At 35.9% G+C, this 27,003-nt stretch overlaps 2 protein-coding genes and 1 non-coding gene across 4 annotated transcripts; 1 reads left to right on the top strand and 2 right to left on the bottom strand.

Annotated features, from left to right (window-relative positions):
- Positions 1 to 17: 17 nt before the first annotated feature.
- Positions 18 to 20,808, bottom strand: LOC102804822 (DNA-directed RNA polymerase III subunit RPC5-like). Of its 2 annotated transcripts, XM_006818384.3 has the most exons (19): positions 20,602 to 20,808; positions 20,344 to 20,493; positions 18,921 to 18,971; positions 18,268 to 18,345; positions 18,002 to 18,117; positions 17,266 to 17,348; positions 15,315 to 15,425; positions 14,827 to 14,993; positions 13,501 to 13,583; positions 13,097 to 13,233; positions 12,360 to 12,480; positions 11,638 to 11,719; positions 11,247 to 11,306; positions 10,441 to 10,598; positions 9,547 to 9,626; positions 8,714 to 9,126; positions 3,925 to 3,996; positions 2,792 to 2,920; positions 18 to 2,488 (listed from the first exon to the last, which is right to left on the bottom strand). In XM_006818384.3, the coding sequence occupies exons 2-19, from the start codon at positions 20,389 to 20,391 to the stop codon at positions 2,429 to 2,431; spliced, it is 2,049 nt and encodes a 682-aa protein (XP_006818447.2). In that variant the 5' UTR covers positions 20,392 to 20,493; positions 20,602 to 20,808; the 3' UTR covers positions 18 to 2,428. The 2 variants fall into 2 exon arrangements, with proteins under 2 accessions (XP_006818447.2, XP_085358239.1); XM_085502113.1 differs by having other exon boundaries at positions 20,344 to 20,808.
- Positions 20,521 to 20,602, bottom strand: TRNAL-AAG (transfer RNA leucine (anticodon AAG)). Its single transcript has one exon. It is a non-coding gene; the product is annotated as a tRNA-Leu (tRNA).
- Positions 20,809 to 20,901: 93 nt separating the features above from the next.
- On the top strand, positions 20,902 to 25,592 carry LOC102804934 (large ribosomal subunit protein mL62-like). Its single transcript, XM_085502883.1, has 6 exons — positions 20,902 to 21,273; positions 21,395 to 21,434; positions 21,811 to 21,870; positions 22,098 to 22,180; positions 24,230 to 24,399; positions 25,170 to 25,592. Exons 1-6 carry the CDS (start codon positions 21,091 to 21,093, stop codon positions 25,252 to 25,254), a joined length of 621 nt encoding a protein of 206 aa, XP_085359009.1. The 5' UTR covers positions 20,902 to 21,090; the 3' UTR covers positions 25,255 to 25,592.
- Positions 25,593 to 27,003: the final 1,411 nt, after the last annotated feature.

Consider the following 27,003-nt stretch of genomic DNA (forward strand, 5'->3'; position numbering starts at 1 on the left):
ACATGAAGATGCACACATTCAATTCTTTAATACTTTATTGTAAGAAATGATAAGTCAGGAAATCATTCCTTCATATAAAATAGCAACAAAAACAAATTACAAAACTGATCATGATTTAATAAGTCTTTGATGCACTTAGAGAAAATTACGATCAATGTGAGATTTTGTTATGAACAGCAACAAGGTGCAAGATGTGCACTGTAAAACAAAATGCCTTTTTGAATACCCTGTTGTATTATTGTAAAATGGAACTATTGATGTTGTAGATTCCCAGTCTTTAAAAAAACATCCAGTACTGCAAACCAATCCCAGAAATTTGTCTCCCAAAATGAAACACAGAATTTTCCAGCTGTCATACAAGTGAATATTTACTTGTAGATTCAAGACGGTTGCTGCCACATCGTAAATTAGCTGCATTTATTTTTGTTCGCAAACTGAAACTTGTAATATTGGCATGCATCTTTCATACTCTAGTGCAGAGTAATCAAGTACACAGTTAAGACGCCGAACTTTTTTACCGGTACATAAGGATGTATTTACAAGAAATCTACATAGTGATTTTGTGGAGGACGAGACAGTATCACAGAAATTTGTATTTTGATTATAAAAAATAATGTCTTTTCTGAAGTTTGCTATTATACATACATGATCACACATCCATAATTGAAATGAAGATAATTGTACATTTCCTGAATGTAGCTATAATATTACCAAAATACTGATATACCACTAAAAAGGTACATTTATGCGACTTTACCAATAATTTTGACAATCTAAGACAATAATTTAGTGGATTTGTGATGTCATTGTTGAAATAATATTAATATACAGTTATACTCACTTGAAGAGATTTAGGTTAAAGATGAGGTACTATCATTCCTTGACAATAGAGTTCAATTTCGCTCTGAGCATAGGCAAGTACTCAATTAGCTTCAGATTCATAGTTTGTTTCGAAAAGAGAAAAACTGTCGCAGAGTTCATGATTACCGGTAATAACAGCAAATAAAGCTGAATATAATTTTTATACAACTTTTTTGTTAATCTTTCAGTGGCTACTTGTCTTCATCAAAATTTGTAAAAAAAAATATTGTTATTTTGTGAAAGATTACAAAAGTTGATCGCCATTCAGGTTATAAATTATTGTATCCCCCACATAGTGTTCAAATTATTGTATCCCCCACATAGTGTTCAAATTATTGTATCCCCCACATAGTGTTCAAATTATTGTATCCCCCACATAGTGTTCAAATTATTGTATCCCCCACATAGTGTTCAAATTATTGTTGCATCAACTGTTTGCTTGTTCATGCAATTATGGTATGTTGAACAGTGGATGGAGGTTTGAACATTACACTATTTGGGGGGAAAAGTCATGTGGTCCCATCTGTATGGCGGTTTGTGAATCAAGTCTATACTGGAATATTGCAGCAGTTACAGAATGTTTGCAGGACAGAGTCAAGAGATGGTATTTATCTATAAGGTATCAACGATCTGCAAAATCATCCATTTTTATTATTTCTGTAATTTATCGATCACAATGAATGTACAGAGCCATTTCCTGGACATTGCCAACTATCTCTGGTTCAGAAAGCACACTGGGAATATGTGATATACCTAGCTTTATCAGATCTGGGTACAAAATGTACATGTAATTGCTGCAATATGTAGCTACTATTTGTACATATATAATTACTGGTAAAACTTGCTGTACTGTCAAAATGTCACTGACATGTTGCACATATTATCACAACATAATATCCATTCACCATTGTTTCACATAATACAATATGCATGAAGTCATTATTTCAGCTTATTGGTAACATATCACTATGTATACACTGGTATGTTGCACATAATGCTGCTATGAACACACAGTAATTGGTATGTTGCACATAATGCCACTATGAACACATAGTAACTGGTATGTTGCACTTAATGCCACTATGAACACCTAAGTAACTGGTATGTTGCACATAATGCCAATATGAACACATAGTAACTGGTATGTTGCACATGATGCCACTATGAACACATAGTAACTGGTATGTTGTACATAATGCCACTATGAACATATAGTAACTGGTATGTTGCACATGATGCCACTATGAACATAGTAACTGGTATGTTGCACATAGTGCAACTATGAACACATAGTAACTGGTATGTTGCACATAGTGCAACTATGAACACATAGTAACTGGTATGTTGCACATAATGCCACTATGAACACATAACACTGCTACACTATTGGTAATGTATCACTGTATACACTGGTATGTTGTACATGCCACCAAGTCACTTACAGTAACTGGTATACATAATGCAACTATGTACACATAATACAGCTACATTTCTGTTCTGTTATGCTTCAACAATATGTACAACCAATTCATTACTGCTACACAATTATGTACACAGATAGTCAATGCTATGTTGCTTGAACTGTTCCTTTCAAATACCAAAATGCACCCCTACTCACACAGCAGGTCTGAAAAATACAAATCATAAGAGATTCATAAGTATATCATATACAATATAAATATACTGTTATTATTGAAATTATTGACATATTCCTTTTAATTCAAACATTATTGTCTTATTTTTCATGAATCTAATACTAGATATTTATTTGAATTTGAAACGAGTCAATGACCTTTTTCCAACACTTATTTCCATATATCCAGTAATGTAGCAAAGTATGCCACTCACTTATATTATTGTTAGAAAACTTCCTCAGTGACGAAATGAGTGTGACATGTTTGTTTTTTCATTTTCACCTCACTTTACTAACCTTTATAATTTTATCAAACTCCGCCTTGCTGCTGGGCTCCATTTTTAAAGTCTCTTGAAATTTTTCGGTAAATTGGTTACGTCTATATTTAAAGTTATGTTGATACATGTCTATTATGACACTGCGATACTGAAAAATAGAATATTGGATGAAGTAATAAAACAAACAATCACAAACTTACTATACACCAGGGCAACAGAGTATAGAGTTTCCGCTTTTTACTTCTACAATGTATAAAATTAGGTAAACTATATGCGATTTTAACCCTTAACTAACCACTTCTGTGCATTACCCTGGAGCATCTATGCACTAAGTTTCATTGACATGTGGTGATGAGTACATATCAGTAAAAAAAAAACAATTGATTATTATGCAAATTAGTTGATTAACATGCATTGATTTTAACCCAAAACTAAACAGGTCTATGCATTGTCTGTGCATTTTCCTAGAGCATCTACGTGCCGAGTTTCAATTAATGTGATGATTAGTACTTGAGATATCAGAAGAAAAGCCAAAAATTGATCAATTATTATGTAATTTAGGTAGTTTATATGCATAGATTTTCACCAAAAACTAATTAGGTCTGTGCATTGTCTCAAAACACCATGTACTAAGTTTCATTGAAATGACCAGCAGTTCTACATACATAAACACAGACAGAGTAACTGCAATGACTCCCATTCTGTGCTTCACACACTGAAATCTAAAACAAAATCATAGTTTCAATCACAGCCCCTCCATCGCGATCCATAACTTACAATACTCAAAACAGTAATTAGACCGTTTTTATAAATCAATTAAATTATAAATAAAACATTATTGAAAGTCTTTTCATTAGATAGAGTTTCAAAAATGCATAACATGCCTAAAATTACAAACATGTGCAGCCTACAGATACACATAACGTGCACCCCACATATACGCATGTTAGAAATTTACGTGATTGATCTGACATGTATATTAGTCTGAGGTTTGCTATACGTACATACAGACAGACAGACAGACAGTAACTGCAAAGACTCCCATATGATAGTCAAACAAAGACTATTTCCATTTCAGACATCCAACAAGAACTAAACAAGACTATTATATGAAAGTTGAAAACAACTTGAACTTGTACTGAATATATTTACCTGGTCGTATGCATCCCCATGATTAGCCAATGCCAAGATTCTTTTGTCCTCAACTGACGTATTATTAGGCCACTGTTGTAAAAACAAATTTATAAAGTAATTAAAACAAACAAGTCTTCATTAATACCAAGATCTTTTACAAGTCACTTCAAAGACGTGAACATGTTTCAACTGCTATATATACACCAGGTAATCACGTATTATCTCTGTAAGTGAATGATCACAAAATCACAAAGTTGATTTATAAAAGTATTGATAATGAACTTGTATGCAAGACTTCACTTGGCATATGGTCTATATCTATTCAATACACTCTGGGTACTGTAAACGCATTAATTATTCACGGGTTTTAATTTCACTATTTTCGCTGATAAGTAAAATCCACTAAATTAAATCTATATTTAATTAGTAAAATAACAATAAAACACATTGTTTCCTTGACAAATTCGTGAAATTAAAACACTTTGAATATGCTCAAAACATCAGAATAGTGAAAATAAATGGTTTTAAAGTATATAATATCCAATGAGTGACCCATGATATCAGATTTATTAAACAATTTAATAATTTTCATATGGAAATTACAACACAAGTTTAATAAATCTGACATCATGGGCAAAAATTTCGATAATTTATTGTATTCCATCTCATTTGCATGAAGAAACAGCGCTCCCATAGAGTCAGTTTATAGTCTGATTACAAAATAATTCATTCATGTTATAGCAGCACATTGGCGACCTTTACACACAATGAGGTAATTGTATCAGTGATATTACATGAGAGATCAACAAGCAGTACAGTGGGAGAAATTAATCTTGTGTGTTGTCAAGATGGGAGAATTAGGTATGGATTTCTATAAACAAAACCAACCTTTAACTAAATGTCTGAAACTATCAGCATATTGCGAGAATATACAAATTTACTGTCTTTCAAACAGTAATAGAAAATGTATTGTCTCGTTTATATAGTTAGTTAGCAAACAAGCCATATACTAGGAGATGATCTGTTGGTGATATTAAAGTATCAAAATATATTCGAGAACCAATTAAGGCAGCGAGACTATTATTTGTGTTGAAAATTACGATTTTTACATTTATTTATTAATTGATGAAATGCACCATAAACTTTCATATGATGAAGTCAATATAACATAGAATGTCATGTAAGTTGGTTAAAATGTAGATTTTCTGAAGGGAAGCAAGGCAGTCTCAGTAGTGTTTTCCAAAATCAACAACACAGGTTTAATCTGTGTGCCTATAAGTTTCAAAGATAAACTCAAGACAAAGCAATGTTAGGATGTGTTATCAGTAGCTATCTGACACACAATGAGTGTTTCCAAACATTTGAGTGGTTTGTCTCCGCCCCTGTTTGTTTCACAGATTAGTCATTTGCATATGAATGTGTCAGACACAAGGTCACACAGCCACTGAAAAAAATCATTGATTTTGGTGTTTTCATATGCCGAATTTATCCAATTATAGCTATCCCATCCCTTTATTTTTTTGGTTTCCAATAGCCTTACACATTTGGATGTCCCTACACATGGTAAAACAGACCTTGATGGGAAAACAAATTGATTGTGCCGATAAACAAGCTTGAAAATCTTTGCTGTTACTTCATGGACGTTTTCTAGGAGTTTATGTTTTTCAAAATACAAGGTCTTTAACAAAAAATACCATATACTTATTGTCGTCGGATTAACACCAAATTTTCACAGCTTTAAGGTGACAATGAGAGGAACTTGATTGTGTCCAGACAAACTATTTCATCGATTATTTACCAACGAGTTGTGGTTTGAGTTGGGGGCAATGCGACTAAAACAGTAATTGAAATTCAGGACACTATTTTTTAAAACGCGTTGCTTGAATAAAACTAACCAGACACATTCAATTTACCAGACTATTGAACAACTAGGAAAAGTGAAAAAAATACTTCTTATCGCCAGCATAAATGCGTAATTATTTTTTTTACAGAAAAAGTAATTTTTCACCTTTGGTTGAGTAACGCGTCGTAGAATGCACATACGGGCATGCAAAATACACTTGTGAAAAGCTTGAAGTCTGGCGATTCTAAAAATATATACTTTCCCGGGTCTATTTGTAATAATTTAGTCACAATTAGAAGATGAAAACAAGTATGCAAATAATAGTCCCGCTACCTTAAGTTGATGATAAAGTGATTTAAGGGGTGTGATATTGAAAATATAACATGGCTTTATTTCGCATGAAATTTGCATAACATGTAATAAATCTTGTTATAGTTAGCAATATACTGGACAGCATTTAAAACGATCTGATTCCCCGAGTGTTATGGCCATCCCCGCATCAGTGCGGCCATCCCCGCATCAGTGCGGCCATCCCCGCATCAGTGCGGCCATCCCCCGCATCAATACGGCCATCCCCCGCATCAATACGGCCATCCCCCGCATCAATACGGCCATCCCCCGCATCAATACGGCCATCCCCCGCATCAATACGGCCATCCCCCGCATCGATACGGCCATCACCCGCATCGATACGGCCATCACCCGCATCGATACGGCCATCACCCGCATCGATACGGCCATCACCCGCATCGATACGGCCATCCCCCGCATCGATACGGCCATCCCCCGCATCGATACGGCCATCCCCCGCATCGATACGGCCATCCCCCGCATCGATATGGCCATCCCCCGCATCGATATGGCCATCCCCCGCATCGATATGGCCATCTCCCGCATCGATATGGCCATCCCCCGCATCGATATGGCCATCCCCCGCATCGATATGGCCATCCCCCGCATCGATATGGCCATCCCCCGCATCGATATGGCCATCCCCCGCATCGATATGGCCATCCCCCGCATCGATATGGCCATCCCCCGCATCGATATGGCCATCCCCCGCATCAATAGGGCCATCCCCGCATCAATACGGCCATCCCCCGCATCAATACGGCCATCCCCGCATCAATACGGCCATCCCCCGCATCAATATGGCCATCCCCGCATCAATATGGCCATCCCCCGCATCAATATGGCCATCCCCCGCATCAATATGGCCATCCCCCGCATCAATATGGCCATCCCCCGCATCAATATGGCCATCCCCGCATCAATATGGCCATCCCCGCATCAATATGGCCATCCCCCGCATCAATACGGCCATCCCCCGCATCAATACGGCCATCCCCCGCATCAATACGGCCATCCCCGCATCAATATGGCCATCCCCCGTATCAATATGGCCATCCCCGCATCAATATGGCCATCCCCGCATCAATATGGCCATCCCCGCATCAATATGGCCATCCCCTGCATCAATATGGCCATCCCCGCATCAATATGGCCATCCCCGCATCAATATGGCCATCCCCGCATCAATATGGCCATCCCCTGCATCAATATGGCCATCCCCTGCATCAATATGGCCATCCCCTGCATCAATATGGCCATCCCCGCATCAATATGGCCATCCCCCGCATCAATATGGCCATCCCCGCATCAATATGGCCATCCCCGCATCAATATGGCCATCCCCGCATCAATATGGCCATCCCCGCATCAATATGGCCATCCCCTGCATCAATATGGCCATCCCCTGCATCAATATGGCCATCCCCCGCATCAATATGGCCATCCCCCGTATCAATACGGCCATCCCCGCATCAATACGGTCATCCCCCGCATCAATATGGCCATCCCCCGCATCAATATGGCCATCCCCCGCATCAATATGGCCATCCCCCGCATCAATATGGCCATCCCCGCATCAATATGGGAAAAACAAGCCATGCATGGCACAGTCCCAGTTAGTTATCAAATTTAAGATCTATAGTTTTTGTTTATAGTAATATAGCTGGAATATAACCACGTCAGGAATATGATTTTTTAACATTAAAACGATTGACATTTGTATCTGATCGTCAAACAAGTACTTGTCCATATTGAGAGATATTGCTCTGGAACAGCATTCAAAATCAGCCATTTTGAATACATGTATATATATATATATATATATATATATATATAACATGATGTATAAGGAATATGTAAAATTTGAATATAATCAGTCAAAGCATTTAAGAGATATGGCTCTAGAAGCCCAATCATTAAAACAAAATGGCCGCCATTTTGAATCCAATCTGAAAAATAAAATGATGTGGATCAGGAACCCGTAATGTCTAATGTATGTACCAAGTTTGAACGAAATCCATCCATAAATGCCGGAAATGCTTCATATTTGATGATTTTTTAGCACAAAAATGGCAACCCTCCGGCCATTTTGAATAGGATTGTAAAACCAATATATCTGTCTATCTATGACATGATGTATAATGAGTATATAAAATTTAAACATAATCAGTGAAAGCAAGTCAGACATATGGCACGAGAACCACATTCATTAAAACAAAATGGCCACCAGTCGGCCATTTTGAATCTAATCTGAAAAACAAAATTATTTGCATCAAGGTCCCATAATGTCTAATGTATATACCAAGTTTGAACAAAATCCATCTGTAAACAGCTGAAAAATGCTTGATTTTGATGATTTTTAGCACAAAAACGGCTGCCATTCGGCCATCTTGAATCTTGTATAATATCATGTATGATGTATGTGTTAAGTTTGATTGTGATTGGTCCAGGCATTTCTAAGATACAGGTCCGGACGGACGGACGCACGCACGCACGCACGCACACACACACACACACAGGTCAAAACTGCATCCGAACGGGGACTAACAATGTAAGGGGTATATGTGTATACCACGTATATCAAGACATGATAACATGCAAATGATTACTTACAGGTAACTGAAGTGACTGCGCTCCGATATCACAGGCACATTCCTCCAGTAAAGTATCAGACACACCTGAAGACAATACATTTCCTGGCGGACATTCAGCAAGTTTACTCACTAACATTCGTCGCAATTCACTTATAGTCAAAATGTACTGCTGTAAAAGTTTTTCCCTCACAAAATTTGTAACTTCTGTTCTCAGCAGCTGATTGGATGGCACATCAGACTGTGGTCCATTGTGGTCAATGTGATTCGAAGTCGCATGGTGCATTTTGTTACTCTGTGATGCAGAGTTTGTTTCAGTTTCCATGGCAACAGGTTCAGTTCCTGCATGAGAGTTTGAATCTGCTCTACTTTTTGCTTTCATTCTGGCTTGCTTCACTCTCTCTTTACCACTTATCACTTCTACTCCAAGTCCACCTGAAAGAGATCATTGCATATTATTACTCTAAAATATTATTGATCCAATACATCATTAAACACCCACAAGAAATGATGTTTCAAGCAAAATTTTGTAAACTGAGATTGTCAAAAAATACAGTGGTAAAATCATGTAATTTACCACAAAATAGTCATTCTCATCAGTAGAAATACAATAACTAGATATTTGGATACTTATTTTTGCAATGTGAATGCACTACTAGTACAACCAAGTACAATGCTCAGTATGATATCACCATTGGCAGTTCAGTTTTAACAAATATTTGCCAATCCAATTAATTGAACAACCAGATTTTCAGATTGGTTGTACCACATTGGTAATATTTTTAACTTCAAACTTTGTGCAAGTTATACACTAGATTGGCACACTTGTTTTGAATTAGAACACAATGAACATACCTGGCACAGTCTCTTTACTTTTGTTTTTTTTGTCGGATTTCTCCATCTCAGTCTTGCTTAGTTTCAAGGATTTTGCAAGTCTGTAATTCAAAATCAATACATGTGTGAAGATATTTGATCCCTGATTGGTTTGTTTGACTGTTAGTCTGATGAAACAGGTTTATTTTAGTCAGAAAACTAAAAATCGCATTACTACCCACATTAATGGCCTCAACATGTGATTTTTAGGTCACAGTGTCTATTTTCACCAGAGGGTACATAGGTAGGGATAAGTTTATTTTATGAAAAATTAATTATTCTCAATTTATTATTCTGCAATGATGTTTGGCTGATACTGTTATACAAGTATTTCCAATAGTAAACCTTATGCATCTACAGGTTGACAGAATTTCAAATAGAACTGAAAAGTGTACCTACAAATGCCCATTTTCCAGGCAAGGTCAGGTTATCGGAAACGCAATCTACACATAGCCCCTGTGAATTCTCAAGTTTAAGAAATATATAAAGTATGAACATTAACAATCGGAGCATGTCAGAGATATGGCTCCAGGACTTCATTCACTAAAACTAAATAGCCACCAGTCGGCCATTTTGAGTCCGATTTGACAAATAAAATGACATGCATTAAGGTCTCATAAAGTTAAATGTACATAAGTTGGAACAAGTCCTGTTACTTAATAGAAAAAAAACATAGTTAAACTATACATGGCTTGCCCTGTATATGTAAGGATGGGCAGATCATAGCAGAGTGGGGATATCATATACCAATTTGTTTCCAACAAATAACATTTCAAGAACACATGTCGTGAAACCTAAACAACAAATGCCATTTTATATGTGCCTCTTCTTTACAATAGTACCAAAAACAGTACGAATATACAGACATCAACTTACTGCTGATATTTAGCATCCCATAACATAAGTTGTCTTTGTACAACTTCAGGATACTTCTCAACGAATTCCTGATCATATTTCAGTATAAACTGCCAGCCTTGGTTTACTTGCATTCTGGACATCTGTTCAAAGAATTCTTTGATATCATCAGAAGGAAGCTGCAATTATATTAGACAACAATCAAGACTTTATAGTAGAGAATTAGAGTACAAATGATCTCCATAAGTTAGAGTTATCAACTGGGGCATTTCCATCCTTCCTTTATTAAGAAACGCAAATAAAGAAACATTACATAATATTTCTAAGAGTGTTATAGCTGGAAAGTTCCACAAATGTATGCATGATAAATAATACATTATTACAATGATACCATGAAGTATGAAAGACAAACTAAGCCATACATCAGTTGTTATTTTCACTGTACTGTGTATACATTGCAGTATTCCTATAATAGCCTTGTATGTAAACAATATGCTCAACACACACTATTAAGCAAAGGCAAAAAAATAAATACACCAAACCCAAAATATCAGATCTTGAAATTTGTCCTGTTTAAAAAGGTAATTATTAGTTATCGTTGGAACAAGAATTCTCAATTAATATGCAAATTAGGTTAATTAACATGCACATATCTTGAAATAAAAGCTTTCAAATAAGGTTCCTTTTTCTCCCGCATCCATGGTTGTGTCAAAGGTGCCACGTATAATCTCTGGTTGTGTTCTGCACAAAACTAGCTCAAGGAATAGAGAAGAATGTTAAAGGGTCACAAATAGCCTCGTTGTCATGGTGACACTTTACATACTTACTCTGGTAACTGCCGCCACTTCCTTCCTCACTACATATCTACTCTGTGTAAATCTCCACATCTGAAAAAAACAATGAGCATAACAAGACATCTGTCTGGTATATAACACACAGGGAGTTCAACATTGCTGTTTGAGTAATCAATAATATCGGTCCTGATGATTTCTTTGAAAAAGTAGCAAATCAAGCAGAAATGTATATTTGTCATTTTTTGATTATTCAGCACTAAAATGGCCGCTTTTCAGCCATTTTCAAATGAATCATGAAAGAAATGCATGTGCCCATGTATGCGTGAAGCATACAGAAGTTTGAAATGTGATTGGTCAAGACATGTCAGTGATACAAGGTGAACTAATGCCCACTTCCATGAAGACATTTCATTTTCTGACTTACAATATAGTCTCTGCCTCTGCATAATATTTCAGCAGATACTCCACTATTAGCACTTATAGTATCTTTAGGGTACAACACATCACTGCAAACAAAAATAATCTACATTACCGTAAATAGTATAGTATAGTATATGTTATTTGACACTAAATAATATATTTTGTTACTGTAAAAGGGTTAATTATTCACTGGGTTTTAATTTTGCTTATTTCGCAGACTGGAGAATGCGCTAAAATAAAACTCAGTGAATATGTAAAATTGAGCATAGAACACATTACCTAAATGATAAAACCGTGAATTTAAAACCCACTGAATATGCCTGAAATGGCAAATCAGCGAAATTTAAACCCAGTAAAAATTAGACACTTTACAGTACAGTATCTGTGATCAAAAGACATTAAATTTAATAAAACACAAGTACATACACAAGACAAAAGAAAATACATAAAAGACTAAAGTCGAAGTAAAATTACTTATAGTAAAATAATATGCTGTCAATAAATTTGCTAGCACTATTGATAATGAACCCATCTTTCGAACTTAAAATTTCTTCAAACATTTGTTGTTTTGATAGTTTAAATATACTTTCATATGTAATACAGAATTCTCACTGGAGGGGGGGTGGGGGGTTGAAACATTCAATCAAATGAATGAGATGATGTGCCTATTTACACACTAACAGTAGGCAGGTATTAACAAACAATATTTGGAAAGTTTGAACGCACCTTTTAACAACCCAACAACCTTGTACTAAGACTGCTACTTGTTGTAAAGATCTCAAAACTGCCATGACATCAGAGTGACCGGATATCAATGTCAATAGCTGGGAAAACTGAAGCACTTTAGCTGCAACCAAAATGAGAGTAAAGTCGCTGTGTTTTAAAGGTAAAAATTGCATTCAATTTGACATTTATAAATCTTATAATATTTGCTAAATCAAAAAATGACACAAATATGATACAGCAGCTGATATTTCATAGCTGTATGATAAGTAGTGTAGGAAATCAATTAGGTGTTGGAAATCAAACAGCTCTATGCAGACCACCAATGAGATGTGAACTACGTACTTATCTTAAAATCCATCCGCTTATGATCAATTCAAGTATTTTATAAAAATAAAGTTCCATAAACCAATGCCGTACAGCAGTTGCTGCTGCATGAAAATTGTTACATGCTTGTATTGTATGCATGTAGTAATCTTCAATTCCAAAAGTGACAATACTCTATGGTTTTAGTGAACTATGTATATATTTATTAAAGTCAGTACTTGAAAAGATTACTATTGAAAGAAAAAAAAAAAGAAAAAAAACACCCCAAGCCATGCTGATTTGGGTTTCCAGATTGATTTAGCAATGGAAGGTATTACTCATGTTCATTCTTCGTAAACGTCATGCTGTGTTTTCCTGTTTATGGTATTTGTGAGCGTTAAATGCAATTGTATGACAGAATAGCTGGACCTTACCACTTGCTAACAGTGCCCTCACTTGATCAGCTAGTGGCATAGTTTTTAGTTGGGTCATTGACAAGACGTTACTTGGCATCTGTGGCATCTTCCTATCTGAAGTCTCTTCTTCTGGCATCAGCATACCAAGATAGTCCCTGAATACAATGATTAAAGTACACTGCATTATAAACACAGATAACTTATCTCTGAAGAAATAAATATGATTGCATCATTGTGTAGGAAACAGTAGGAAAAATGGCCACCAGGCAGCCTTTATTGAACAAACCACAAACAAACACATAATGTAGAAAACAGCATTTCATTTTACTCTGCAATGTAATTTAACAAAGTGAAAAATATTTTATTTATTAAGTGATATTCTGTGAATATTTAAGCTAATAATCATGACTAAAAATACATACTTTGAACTTGTACTAAATTCAGTGACATCCAAATCGTTACCACGGGAATACAAGTAGCCATACTCCTTTTCTGAATGTTCAGACTGAAAATCAAATTGTATAAATATGATATTGAATACATCTACATCCAAAACTTGTCGCTTCATGAACAATCTTTGAAATCAGTTTACATAATGTAGACATGTTTAGGATTCTTAGAGGGAGTACCAAAGCATGTTTTGAATAATCTTAAAGTTTTTTTCTCTTATGAGGTTATTATACAATACTGTGAAAGGTGTAAAAGGTCAGGGCAAATAGAGACTGACATAACCACACACTGCCCAATTAAGTACATTGAATCATTAATAAACCTTCCATGCTTGGAGCAATATTATTATCGGTCAAATCTTCTTCCACTGTTTGTTTATTACCATAAGCAGTTTGAGAAACCACTGAATGGAATGGTCTGAAATTCTGATTGATCCATTAGTTCAGTTGCAGCACTCAATACTTCCTGTCCCGGCGTTCACAATTTATTCACGCCTATTACGTTTATACACAATATTTATTAATAATAACAGATTAATTAATAAGAGGTATGACCGACTATCGACAGTCTATGCTTTGACCTGATAGGTCAAGTAGGCTATTAACCAATCAGAAAGCTATATTGTACCAGCTAAACGTATTCAGATATTTCTGGAAATCATCAATGCCTATTTAATAATGAATTGATTTATCCACGTTGCATGCATTGACACTCAGATCGCCGCAAACCAACCGATCTGACACATACCGCGCGTGGAACTTTGGGAAAAGTGGTCCGAACTATTTCCACATTGTGTCAACACAGGTGGTGCTATTCAGTTGGTTTGCGGCGATCTGCGTGTCAATGCTAAATGACCTTCCAAATTACATGCATTTTAATGTTAATAAAATAAGACATTCTGATGAGTATTTCAATTGATCAACTCATTGAAAATTAAATCATGCTAAAAATCGGGAGAGAATGTGTTCAAAACAAGAAAAATACTTGTATATAGTTCCGCGGAAAAAACGCTGAGTAAAATGGTGGCGGATGAATATTTAGCCTTCAGAATATTTAGCCTTTTTAGTTATGCGTCATAAGATACAGGTCTGTGCTGAATAGCGCCACCTGTGTTGACACAATGACGTTGCATGGCATTTTCTAATAAGGCATTTCCTAGAACCATCAGCATCAAATAGCCCAACATCAGCCACCATGTTTTTAATAATCCATGTTTAGAGTTGATTCAATAGTGTTACAACTTTTTTTACACTGCATCAGAACACTATTCACAACTTGTCAACACAAGTAGTACATACCCCAAGATGATGAAACTTGAGATCAACCCACATTTCTTGTGATTGTTTCTGTTGTAAGTACTGCCATGAAGCTAATCGTCTCGCCTTTGCTTGATCTGTTTCTGGTCTGGCAAATTTCACCATGACTGGTTTGGCTTCTTCCTCAACCTCATCCTGCGAAGACTCCCCTATCATAAAAATAAATATATTATAAATACTGCAAATATATCAGAACAGTTTCAATAGAAAAACTTTCCAAAATTCTGTATGTAAAAATCAACAAATTTTAAGATTTTTAAAATTGTTCATCTTATTTTATTTGTCACAATACAGCGAGTATTGTACCGGGATGGAATTGAACAACTCTCTCAATTCATACATGCTCACACCATTTTTATGATATCAATATATGTACATATATATCACCATAAATAATACTTATCTAAAATCATAATGAGCTTACCTACTTTTTGAAATTACAACTACTCTCAAAACAGATCTACACATACCTTCATTTTCCATTGCTTTTTCTTGTTTGATTCTGACATCTGCTTTATCCAAGTATGAGAAACTAGGACGTAATTGAACAATCCCATGTAAAGGTGTCAGATGAAGCTCCCCTAGATTAATGGAACAATTTATACTCAGTAATCAGACATCAGCCACAAATAATTTGTATTTATATTTTTGTTTGTCTGTGCATGCCCTTGTTTGTCTGTGCATGCCCTTGTTTGTCTGTGCATGCCCTTGTTTGTCTGTGCATGCCCTAGTTTGTCTGTGCATGCCCTTGTTTGTCTGTGCATGCCCTAGTTTGTCTGTGCATGCCCTTGTTTGTCTGTGCATGCCCTTGTTTGTCTGTGCATGCCCTTGTTTGTCTGTGCATGCCCTTGTTTGTCTGTGCATGCCCTTGTTTGTCTGTGCATGCCCTTGTTTGTCTGTGCATGCCCTTGTTTGTCTGTGCATGCCCTTGTTTGTCTGTGCATGCCCTTGTTTGTCTGTGCATGCCCTTGTTGGTCTGTGCATGCCCTTGTTGGTCTGTGCATGCCCTTGTTGGTCTGTGCATGCCCTTGTTGGTCTGTGCATGCCCTTGTTGGTCTGTGCATGCCCTTGTTGGTCTGTGCATGCCCTTGTTGGTCTGTGCATGCCCTTGTTTGTCTGTGCATGCCCTTGTTTGTCTGTGCATGCCCTTGTTTGTCTGTCCATGCCCTTGTTTGTCTGTGCATGCCCTTGTTTGTCTGTGCATGCCCTTGTTTGTCTGTGCATGCCCTTGTTTGTCTGTGCATGCCCTTGTTTGTCTGTGCATGCCCTTGTTTGTCTGTGCATGCCCTTGTTTGTCTGTGCATGCCCTTGTTTGTCTGTGCATGCCCTTGTTTGTCTGTGCATGCCCTTGTTTGTCTGTGCATGCCCTTGTTTGTCTGTGCATGCCCTTGTTTGTCTGTGCATGCACTTGTTTGTCTGTGCATGCCCTTGTTTGTCTGTGCATGCCCTTGTTTGTCTGTGCATGCCCTTGTTTGTCTGTGCATGCCCTTGTTTGTCTGTGCATGCCCTTGTTTGTCTGTGCATGCCCTTGTTTGTCTGTGCATGCCCTTGTTGGTCTGTGCATGCCCTTGTTGGTCTGTGCATGCCCTTGTTGGTCTGTGCATGCCCTTGTTTGTCTGTGCATGCCCTTGTTTGTCTGTGCATGCCCTTGTTTGTCTGTGCATGCCCTTGTTTGTCTGTGCATGCCCTTGTTTGTCTGTGCATGCCCTTGTTTGTCTGTGCATGCCCTTGTTTGTCTGTGCATGCCCTTGTTTGTCTGTGCATGCCCTTGTTTGTCTGTGCATGCCCTTGTTTGTCTGTGCATGCCCTTGTTTGTCTGTGCATGCCCTTGTTTGTCTGTGCATGCACTTGTTTGTCTGTGCATGCACTTGTTTGTCTGTGCATGCACTTGTTTGTCTGTGCATGCCCCTGTTTGTCTGTGCATGCCCTTGTTTGTCTGTGCATGCTCTTGTTTGTCTGTGCATGCCCTTGTTTGTCTGTGCATGCCCTTGTTTGTTTGTGCATGCACTTATTTGTCTGTGCATGCCCTTATTTGTCTGTGCATGCCCTTATTTGTCTGTGCATGCCCTTATTTGTCTGTGCATGCCCTTATTTGTCTGTGCATACTCGTATTAACTCTGTTAACACTATAAATGTTCAAAAATGCTACAGTTAAGTCAGGTATCACAAATATAAAATGATTGACATTAAAGTCAAAGTATTTTGGAAAAGATACTTTTTTGTAGAGAACCAAGGCAAGCAGTGATTAGTGAACCATTTGAAATCCTAAGACACAATTGAAAGATTTGAGAGGAAAACCTGGGTTTCAAACTGAGTGGACTTGCATATAGTCAGTTGGTAAAAAAGAAATGTATCCCATACTCCTTGATCCAAGCAAGTCTCAAGATTTTAAACGCACCAATCATTAGCCTATCTACTCACCATCTTTCAACAGACCGGCAGCATACCTGGACACAGAGGGCGCTGTGTTGCTGGATGTTAATATTTGTTTGTTCATTACATCACTGAAATCAATTACATGTTAAATGCACTTGTCATTTATTTCAAACCCGTATATAAACTAACTGCTTTCAAAACATACTTTCAACTTCTTGTGTCAGTTCTGGTTATCACCTGACCAAGCACATAGCAGAACTTCAATACATTCATGGGTGACTCACACTGTACAAAGGAGTGTTAAAAGAGATTATTATGGAGACCAGTTCTCATTGAAATACAAATTTCACAAACTTTCTAACCTTGCCTGCTGACTTCTACCAACTTATGACCCGCAATTAAAACCTTGATTGTTAACCCAGACTTGGTATGTCCCATATTTAGAAAACTATGACACATTTACTACTTTTAGGATGTACATGCAGTTGATTCATTGTTTGAAAATGCAGCTCACATTTGCTACTCATATGTACTTGTAAATGGGCAACACACATGATTAATTTCACAACTCATACGCACACAAATAAACTCGCTGCTCTACTTTATATCATAACAGAATGTACTTGTATAAACTTCAATAAATACATGCCTTGTGTTTCCAATATTATGTTACTGATAGTTTGACTCTGAACGGTGAAGTTTTGGTTGTCTTATCAAAGATCCAGAACATCAACGTTGATTAGGTCGACACTACGATTTCAGATTTTTTGGGAAAACTCACCCAGTAAATGTTGAGCCAGTAGATTTATTCATTCCGTCCACATTTAGCACAATTTGTTCGCCTTTACTTTTCGAATAATTAGGACTATTTGTGTCCAAAGAAAATTCTAATTCAATCTGAAAAGAAAATTAAACAATGATGTCAGTGCTCTTCCATAAAAATATTGATATTCTTAAGTTTTATTTAAAATTATTTTTTTGAGTTTATAAATTTTGGTGAAAAGTGACGACTTCAGTATATAATAGAAGTTCGAAATGTTTACAAACCTGTTGTTGTTTTGGTTTAATCCTTGCATTGGTGACGGAAAACTCATCATATGGCATGCTAGCGGGTCTCACAGGATACTGAGAACGTGAAAACAAAATGTGAAAATTCACAATATGATGTGAAGCAGGCTCATTGAATTCATGTTACACTACCACCACATTCTTGTCAATATTACAATACATTCAACACTGCCGGTAATATATACAGAATATACTATTTGGAATGATTGTCTTTTATGAAGTTGAATGATACATGAATGAATGACTTACAGTTTACACCCACCCTTACAATGATAGCTTAAAGTTTCAGGATCGCAACTAGAATATCAGCGAGTTTCTCTGTATATCAAAGGTCATTCCCAATATAAAGTTTTATGCATAAATTTTATTACCACAGCTTTAATTTTGTACTGTACTGTTAAGTCACGGGTGTCTGGATCCAAACAAAAACAGTGACTTATCAAAAGGTCTTGTAACTAAATGTTTCAAGTTATGCTTGGACCATACTGTGTCTATAGCATCTATCTAAATTTAGGTGAATTCCAATGATTGGTTCACACATACCAAATTCCTTTCTATCAACACGAACAAATGCCCAGTAACTTATCAGCCAGAAAAATTGAAACTTGTCATTCACAATAAATAATGCTTACCTGTAGAAGATATAAATTTTCTGCCAGACTTTTAGACAGATACACATCAATCTGAAAAAACAGAAATCAGATCTCAGTTAATATGTAATTAAGCAAATATATGAATTAAGTAAAATGTCTGTTATGTTGTTATTCACTACGTTTGTGTAACACATATCACTGAATAGTACAAACGTGATAACAATTATAGCAACAAAAACAATCTTGCACTGTACTCGCTTCACATATGGGAATCAAATATAATATTTTAATGTTTTTGATGTTAAAGGTAGAAGCTTACTCATAATTTTTGAAAAAAATGGTCATAAATCACATGACGATGTTCATTGGTTTATTATGTAAAATCATGGAGCTATTGGCCCATGGCACCATAAAATAGCATTATTTTGTGTGTTACAGTGATGTATTTTGAGAAATGTGTCCTAATATTTTAATTCCTTAGAGCACAATGTTAAAGACAAATTGCATTTTTTGTTACTTTTTAAAACCCAGATTACCCCATTATTCACAATTTTTTCAGCAGATGTCACTAGACTACAATTTAAGATATGGCATATTATCTCTGCCATAGGATACTATGGTAAAAGTAATATAATACTGTCAAAATGGCCACTATCCACTGGTGACCCCCCCCCCCAACTTTTTTTTTCTTAATATCATTTTATTTTTTCGTAAGTACAACGTACTAGTATGAATAAAGATGGAGTTACATCATGATTCCCTAAACATCACAAAATCACAAATAAAAACAGACAATCTTTATCTGATTATAACACCTCTGTTCTACCCTCACCCCCATACTAACTTTACATTGTAGCTAATAAACGTATACCAAATTTTGACAAATTTAGTAATGAAAATAAATTCATATCATTACTAAGTGACGAGAAAATGTCTATTCCTTTAGCGCAATATTTAAAAAACTGTTTTAATACAAGACAGCAGCACCTACATAAACTAAGCCAGTAATACATTCCTTGTATTCAACTTATTATCTTTTTTTTTTTTTTTTTTTTTTTTTTTTTTTTATGCCTTTTTGTTCCCTTACTCTTTATGTGGTTATTTTTCTTTTACTAATATCTGATTTGTAACCCTTTTCATCCGCTCCGGGGGATGTTGTGTGTTAATAAATAAATAAATATTACTAACCCACTTTCCCCAACACAAATCCTTTATCAACTTCCTGTTCCAATCAAACTTTAAGAATTCCTTTTAAAGTTGATTTAAAATCTGTCAAGCCAGCCCACCCCATAAATGACATGGCACACCCCTCATTTAAAACTATATCATCCGTGGGCTGAGAACCTAAAATGAGATCAGTAGACTAAAGAACGAAATAAATCCATTTCTGGTCAGTCATATGATTAAAGTATTATTTTGCAAAACAGACATGATGTATATAGTTGTTTATACAAACTCGTACCTCTTCAACCACTGGATCATCAGTATCATCGCCTGCTTCCTCCGCCATATTGGATTTGCAATCACACTGAAACGGGTCGCACCAATGAAAAAGTCACGAAACGACAGTTGAAAAAATAAAAACGTGGTCGACTGTGCAGACGTAAAAAGTCTATGAAAAATTAGAGAATAAAATTAGTGGCAGCGGTGGGATTCGAACCCACGCCATCGAAATGACTGGTGCCTTAAACCAGCGCCTTAGACCACTCGGCCACGCTACCTTGCTTGCGATGGCATGTACTTCATACAATTCCAATACTACGTTTCCCTTCGAGTAGGTAAAATCACAGATCGAAAATTCTTGTCCTTTTTAACAAATTGATGGGTTTCAATCCAGTTCTGTTTTCCTATGTACACTAAATTCGCCACGTTTTGTATTACAAAACGTGCAAATTAACCAACGCTACGAGACGGAAAAACAACATGGCGAATTAGCAACGTTGAGCTAAAGGTCAACGCGCATGACCATTACATGTCTAAAGTGACTCTCTATCTGTCTAGAGAAATGATAAGTGTTTCGTCAAAATGTAAGCGTTAGCGTTAATATCATGCAACATAAATATGTTAAATAGTCATTGTCTTAATTTGACAATAACAATTTCATGGATAAATGTTTGTCTTTGACATTCAACATAATTCGTAATTGAAATGCGCTTGCCGTTTTCAATATTTCTAGGGAGTTCACACATGTCTGAAAACGAACATCACAATGTTGCGGACAATTACGTGGTTTGTGATACCTTCTCTGAGACTGCAGACATCACGTTCTTTACCCCTGGGGGTTACAAGCGTGAACGGATATAAAAGTCAATATAGTTTAGACAAGTTATACCCTAACAGTAACCTTGATTACAGTGTGCCGTATTCGCCAGCCAGCTCCAACTCGCAGGAGGTAGGGTACTTTTATTGACTATGGTAGTTTAATTTTGCAATTTGAATTTCTTAATGATATATGATTGAACTTAACTCTTAAAATATAATGATGGAATAATGGTAATGTTTATGTTTTTCAGTCTGATTCTTCGGCAGAATTCAGTGGGCATATCCCAATAGGTATGTATCGTAATATAGTATTTATCCCATATATATGAGTCAATATCAACTTTACTCTATGCAAAAATACGGACCATTAAATATTTGCTGCACATAAAGAAACCCCAATATGATAATCTATAAAAACAGGCTTACCTAGAACAAAAACAACCCATAAATAGAGAATACAATCAATTTTACATGTTAAAATCACTAAATTTCATTCAAGAGAAATCTCTTAGTAGATAACAAAAAGTCAAGTCAGTAACATCTTACTGTCCACAGTCCCTCTATCTATGATAGAGGGACTGTGTACTGTCATATAAAATCCAATCTGGGATTTAATGTGCACCACAATGCTAGGTTTACTGTGTTGACAACTGTTTTCAATTTTCAGATAAGTTAACTATCAGTTACAGTCGGAGCAGTGGGCCTGGAGGACAGAATGTCAATAAAGGTACAAATAACCCAAAATATTGATTTTGAAAATTGTAATGATCTGTTTTCACTCCAAATACTTCCACAATGTAGTTTTGTGATTTAGGGTTTCCATGCACTTCAATACAGCTATGCCTACAACACAGATTGATACAAAACTGTTACCGCTTTTGAATATTTCCTGACTTGATGTTAAAAATAATAACATAATTCTTATTTTTGTGTGAATTTCATGATTTATTTCAGTAAACAGTAAAGTAGACGTGAGGTTTAATGTGCAGTCAGCAGAATGGATCCCACAGAATCTCAGAAACAAAATTCTAGAAAAGGTTTGTAATTATGTAAATATACAAATATTGTCACACGATATCTGGTGTTGCCAACTGGTCATATCTGGTGTTGCCAACTGGTCATCATATTTGGTGTTGTTAACTGGTCATCATATCTGGTGTTGTCAACTGGTCATCATATCTGGTGTTGCCAACTGGTCATCATATCTGGTGTTGTTAACTGGTCATCATATCTGGTGTTGTCAACTGGTCATCATATCTGGTGTTGTCAACTGGTCATCATATCTGGTGTTGTCAACTGGTCATCATATCTGGTGTTGTCAACTGGTCATCATATCTGGTGTTGTCAACTGGTCATCATATCTGGTGTTGTCAACTGGTCATCATATCTGGTGTTGTCAACTGATCATCATATCTGGTGTTGTCAACTGGTCATCATATCCGGTGTTGTCAACTGGTCATCATATCTGGTGTTGTCAACTGGTCATCATATCTGGTGTTGTCAACTGGTCATCATATTTGGTGTTGCCAACTGGTCATCATATCTGGTGTTGCCAACTGGTCATCATATCTGGTATTGTTAACTGGTCATCATATCTGGTATTGTTAACTGGTCATCATATCTGGTATTGTTAACTGGTCATCATATCTGGTATTGCCAACTGGTCATCATATCTGGTGTTGCCAACTGGTCATCATATCTGGTGTTGTTAACTGGTCATCATATCTGGTGTTGTCAACTGGTCATCATATCTGGTGTTGTCAACTGGTCATCATATCTGGTATTGTTAACTGGTCATCATATCTGGTATTGTTAACTGGTCATCATATCTGGTATTGTCAACTGGTCATCATATCTGGTATTGTCAACTGGTCATCATATCTGGTATTGTCAACTGGTCATCATATCTGGTATTGTCAACTGGTCATCATATCTGGTGTTGTCAACTGGTCATCGTATCTGGTATTGTCAACTCGTCATCATATCTGGTGTTACCAACTGGTCACTATATCTGGTGTTGCCAACTGGTCATCATATCTGGTGTTGTCAACTGGTCATCATATTTGGTGTTGTCAACTGGTCATCATGTCTGGTGTTGTCAACTGGTCATCATATCTGGTGTTGTCAACTGGTCATCATATCTGCTGTTGTCAACTGGTCATCATATCTGGTGTTGTCAACTGGTCATCATATCTATTGTTGTCAACTGGTCATCATATCTGGTGTTGTCAACTGGTCATCATATCTGGTGTTGTCAACTGGTCATCATATCTGGTGTTGTCAACTGATCATCATATCTGGTGTTGTCAACTGGTCATCATATCTGGTGTTGTCAACTGGTCATCATATTTGGTGTTGCCAACTGGTCATCATATCTGGTGTTGCCAACTGGTCATCATATCTGGTATTGTCAACTGGTCATCATATCTGGTGTTGTCAACTGGTCATCGTATCTGGTATTGTCAACTCGTCATCATATCTGGTGTTACCAACTGGTCACTATATCTGGTGTTGCCAACTGGTCATCATATCTGGTGTTGTCAACTGGTCATCATATCTGGTGTTGCAACTGGTCATCATATTTGGTGTTGTCAACTGGTCATCATGTCTGGTGTTGTCAACTGATCATCATATCTGGTGTTGTCAACTGATCATCATATCTGGTGTTGTCAACTGGTCATCATATCTGGTATTGTCAACTGGTCATATCTGGTGTTGTCAACTGGTCATCGTATCTGGTATTGTCAACTCGTCATCATATCTGGTGTTACCAACTGGTCACTATATCTGGTGTTGCCAACTGGTCATCATATCTGGTATTGTCAAGTGCTCATCATATCTGGTGTTGCAACTGGTCATCATATCTGGTGTTAACTGGTCATCATATCTGGTGTTGTCAACTGGTCATCATATCTGGTGTTGTCAACTGGTCATCATGTCTGGTGTTGTCAACTGGTCATCATATCTGGTATTGTCAACTGGTCATCATATCTGGTCAAGGTCCTCAAGCCGAATATGGCAGTTATGTGTGAGACCATTTTGTCGAACAGGTGCATATTATGAATTTTGTTTTTTGTTCAATTCAGTTCAAAACTAAGATCAATGCAAAGGGTGAGCTCATCGTTACCTCAGACAGCACTCGTGCACAAATAAGGAATCTACGTGACTGCATGCAGAAAATACGTGATATAATAGAAGAAGCTAACAAGAAACCCAAACCATTGTCAGATAAAGATAGGGCCACAATAAGAATGAGGTATGATATATTGATACAGTTCACTCATCATGGTAGCTTCTCTCAGGACATTTACAAATTTACAAGGATTATAAGATAAGGATATGCAACTTTGATATCTATGTACAGTGATGTATGATATCAAGACTTGCCTAGACCAGTTACATTCAAACTTTACATATGCACATCAATTTGTTTCCTGATCTGATTCAAGATGGTCGAATAGTGGCCATTTCTGTGCTAAAAAATTATCAAAAATAAGGCATTTCTGGCATTCCGGAACCAGAACCGACTCTTGGTCGTTAACGGGTCGATTGTTAGAAATTATGGGTCCCTGATGCATGTCATTTTGTTTTTCAGATCAGATTCAAAATGGCTGACTGGAAGCCATTTTGTTTTAATGAATGCCATATCTCTGACATGCTTTGACTGATTATGTTCAATTTTTATGTATTCATTATACTTCATATCATGTCATAGATATACAGATGTATTGGTTTGACAATACGTTTCAAAATGGCCATCCGGTGGCCATTTTGTTTTGTTTAATGCTATTCCAGAGCAATATCTCTCAACATGTTTTTACTCTTGTTTGTATCGAATTGTGTAGGGGGGGGGGGGATATTACAAAAAATAGCTTACATGTAGATAATACTAAGGTTTCAATTTGCTGATGTCCGTTTATTATGTTTTTGCTATAGGCAGAGTATGTTTGTATGGAGGTGCAACAAAGACAATGACAGGCAACATTATTCATATATTAAACTGCTTATTGTATTTATTAATTTCAGGGCAGAAAGATATCACCGAGAAAGACTTCGTCTGAAGAAAATCCACTCTGTAAAAAAAGATGACAGACATGTGTATTTAGACTAAGTTATTTCAATTTGAATTCATATTTGATATTAAACAAGTAAAAATAAATTAACAATTTTTCATTATTAAAATGTTTCACTATTGATTTTATTATTATCTTACAATAAACGATTTGAGAAAATCTCTCAAAAATAAGATTTAGAAATTTTACAAGATCAAATCTGTGACCAAATCATTTTTTAGCATGGCCTAATTTTTTTTAAAAGCCATATTTTATTGTTCTTTTTTCTTTATTTATTTGTTGGTGTTTTATTGATGCCACTTGATGCTAATAAATATAGCAATTAATAAACAATTATAATTGGAGAAAAAGTAAATAAATTAAATTGAAAAAATGATCATCCACAATGTCTATTTTCACAAATGAAAAATAACAATACTTGGTAATGAGAAACGTTTACTCACAATAAGAAGACTTGGTAATGATAAATGTTCACTCACAATAAAATACTTGGTAATGAGAAATGTTTACTCACAGTAACAATACTTGGTAGTGAGAAATGTTTACACAATAACAAGACTTGGTAATGATAAATGTTCACTAACAATAACAATACTTGGTAATGAGTGATGTTCACTCACAATGACAAGACTTGGTAATGAGAAATATTCACTCACAATGACAAGACTTGGTAATGAGAAATTTTTACTCACAATAACAATACTTGGTAATGAGAAATGTTCACTCACAATGACAATTTTTGGTAATGAGAAATGTTTACTTACAATAACAATACTTGGTAATGAGAAATGTTTACTCACAATGACAATACTTGGTAATGAGAAATGTTTACTCACAGTGACAATACTTGGTAATGAGAAATATTTACTCACAATGACGATACTTGGTAATGAAAAATGTTTACTCACAATGACAATACTTGGTAATGAGAAATGTTTACTCACAATGACAATACTTGGTAATGAAAAATGTTTACTCACAATGACAATACTTGGTATTGAAAAATGTTTACTCACAATGACAATACTTGGTATTGAAAAATGTTTACTCACAATGACAATACTTGGTAATGAGAAATGTTTACTCACAATGACAATACTTGGTAATGAGAAATGTTTACTCACAATGACAATATTTGGTAATGAGAAATGTTTACTCACAATAACAATAATTGTTAATGAGAAATATTTACTCACAATAACAATACTTAGTAATGAGAAATGTTTACACACAATAACAATACTTGGTAATGAGAAATGTTTACTCACAATGACAATACTTGGTAATGAGAAATGTTTACTCACAATAACAATACTTGGTAATGAGAAATGTTTACACAAAATAACAATACTTGGTAATGAGAAATGTTTACTCACAATAACAATTCTTGGTAATACGAAATGTTTACACACAATAACAATACTTGGTAATGAGAAATATTCACTCACAATAACAATACATGTACTTGGTAATGAGAAATGTTTACTCACAATGACAATACTTGGTAATGAGAAATGTTTACGCACAATGTTAACTCTCGCCAATGAGATTATTTTCACAATGTAAATATTCGCTGATGAGAAATGTTTACACACAACATTCACACTGATAAGAAATTTACCCACATCAATTCTCTAATGGGAAATGTTTAATAAATTCGTAGTATGACATTAGTTTCGTGATATATAGACTTGCATAAAAACATTTTATTTAAAGTTTTTAAAAAAAAAAAAAATATTGGAGTGTATAAATGGCAAAAGCCGGGTTAACATGAAAATAAAAGACTT

Source organism: Saccoglossus kowalevskii, chromosome 8 (genome assembly GCF_978046115.1).
Source record: "Saccoglossus kowalevskii chromosome 8, keSacKowa6.1, whole genome shotgun sequence".
Taxonomy (NCBI): domain Eukaryota; kingdom Metazoa; phylum Hemichordata; class Enteropneusta; family Harrimaniidae; genus Saccoglossus; species Saccoglossus kowalevskii.

Bases quoted from the DNA above. Each gene is read 5' to 3' on its own strand.
- LOC102804822 (XM_006818384.3), bottom strand. From the start codon at position 20,391: ATGGCGGAGGAAGCAGGCGATGATACTGATGATCCAGTGGTTGAAGAG. The intron at 18,346-18,920 runs GTAAGCATTATT...TCACGTTCTCAG, and splicing joins AAAATTTATATCTTCTACAG to TATCCTGTGAGACCCGCTAG. The intron at 2,489-2,791 runs GTTAGTAAAGTG...TGTATTTTTCAG, and splicing joins AGTTTGATAAAATTATAAAG to ACCTGCTGTGTGAGTAGGGG.
- LOC102804934 (XM_085502883.1), top strand. From the start codon at position 21,091: ATGTTGCGGACAATTACGTGGTTTGTGATACCTTCTCTGAGACTGCAG. The intron at 21,871-22,097 runs GTACAAATAACC...GATTTATTTCAG, and splicing joins AGGACAGAATGTCAATAAAG to TAAACAGTAAAGTAGACGTG. The intron at 22,181-24,229 runs GTTTGTAATTAT...TGTTCAATTCAG, and splicing joins GAAACAAAATTCTAGAAAAG to TTCAAAACTAAGATCAATGC.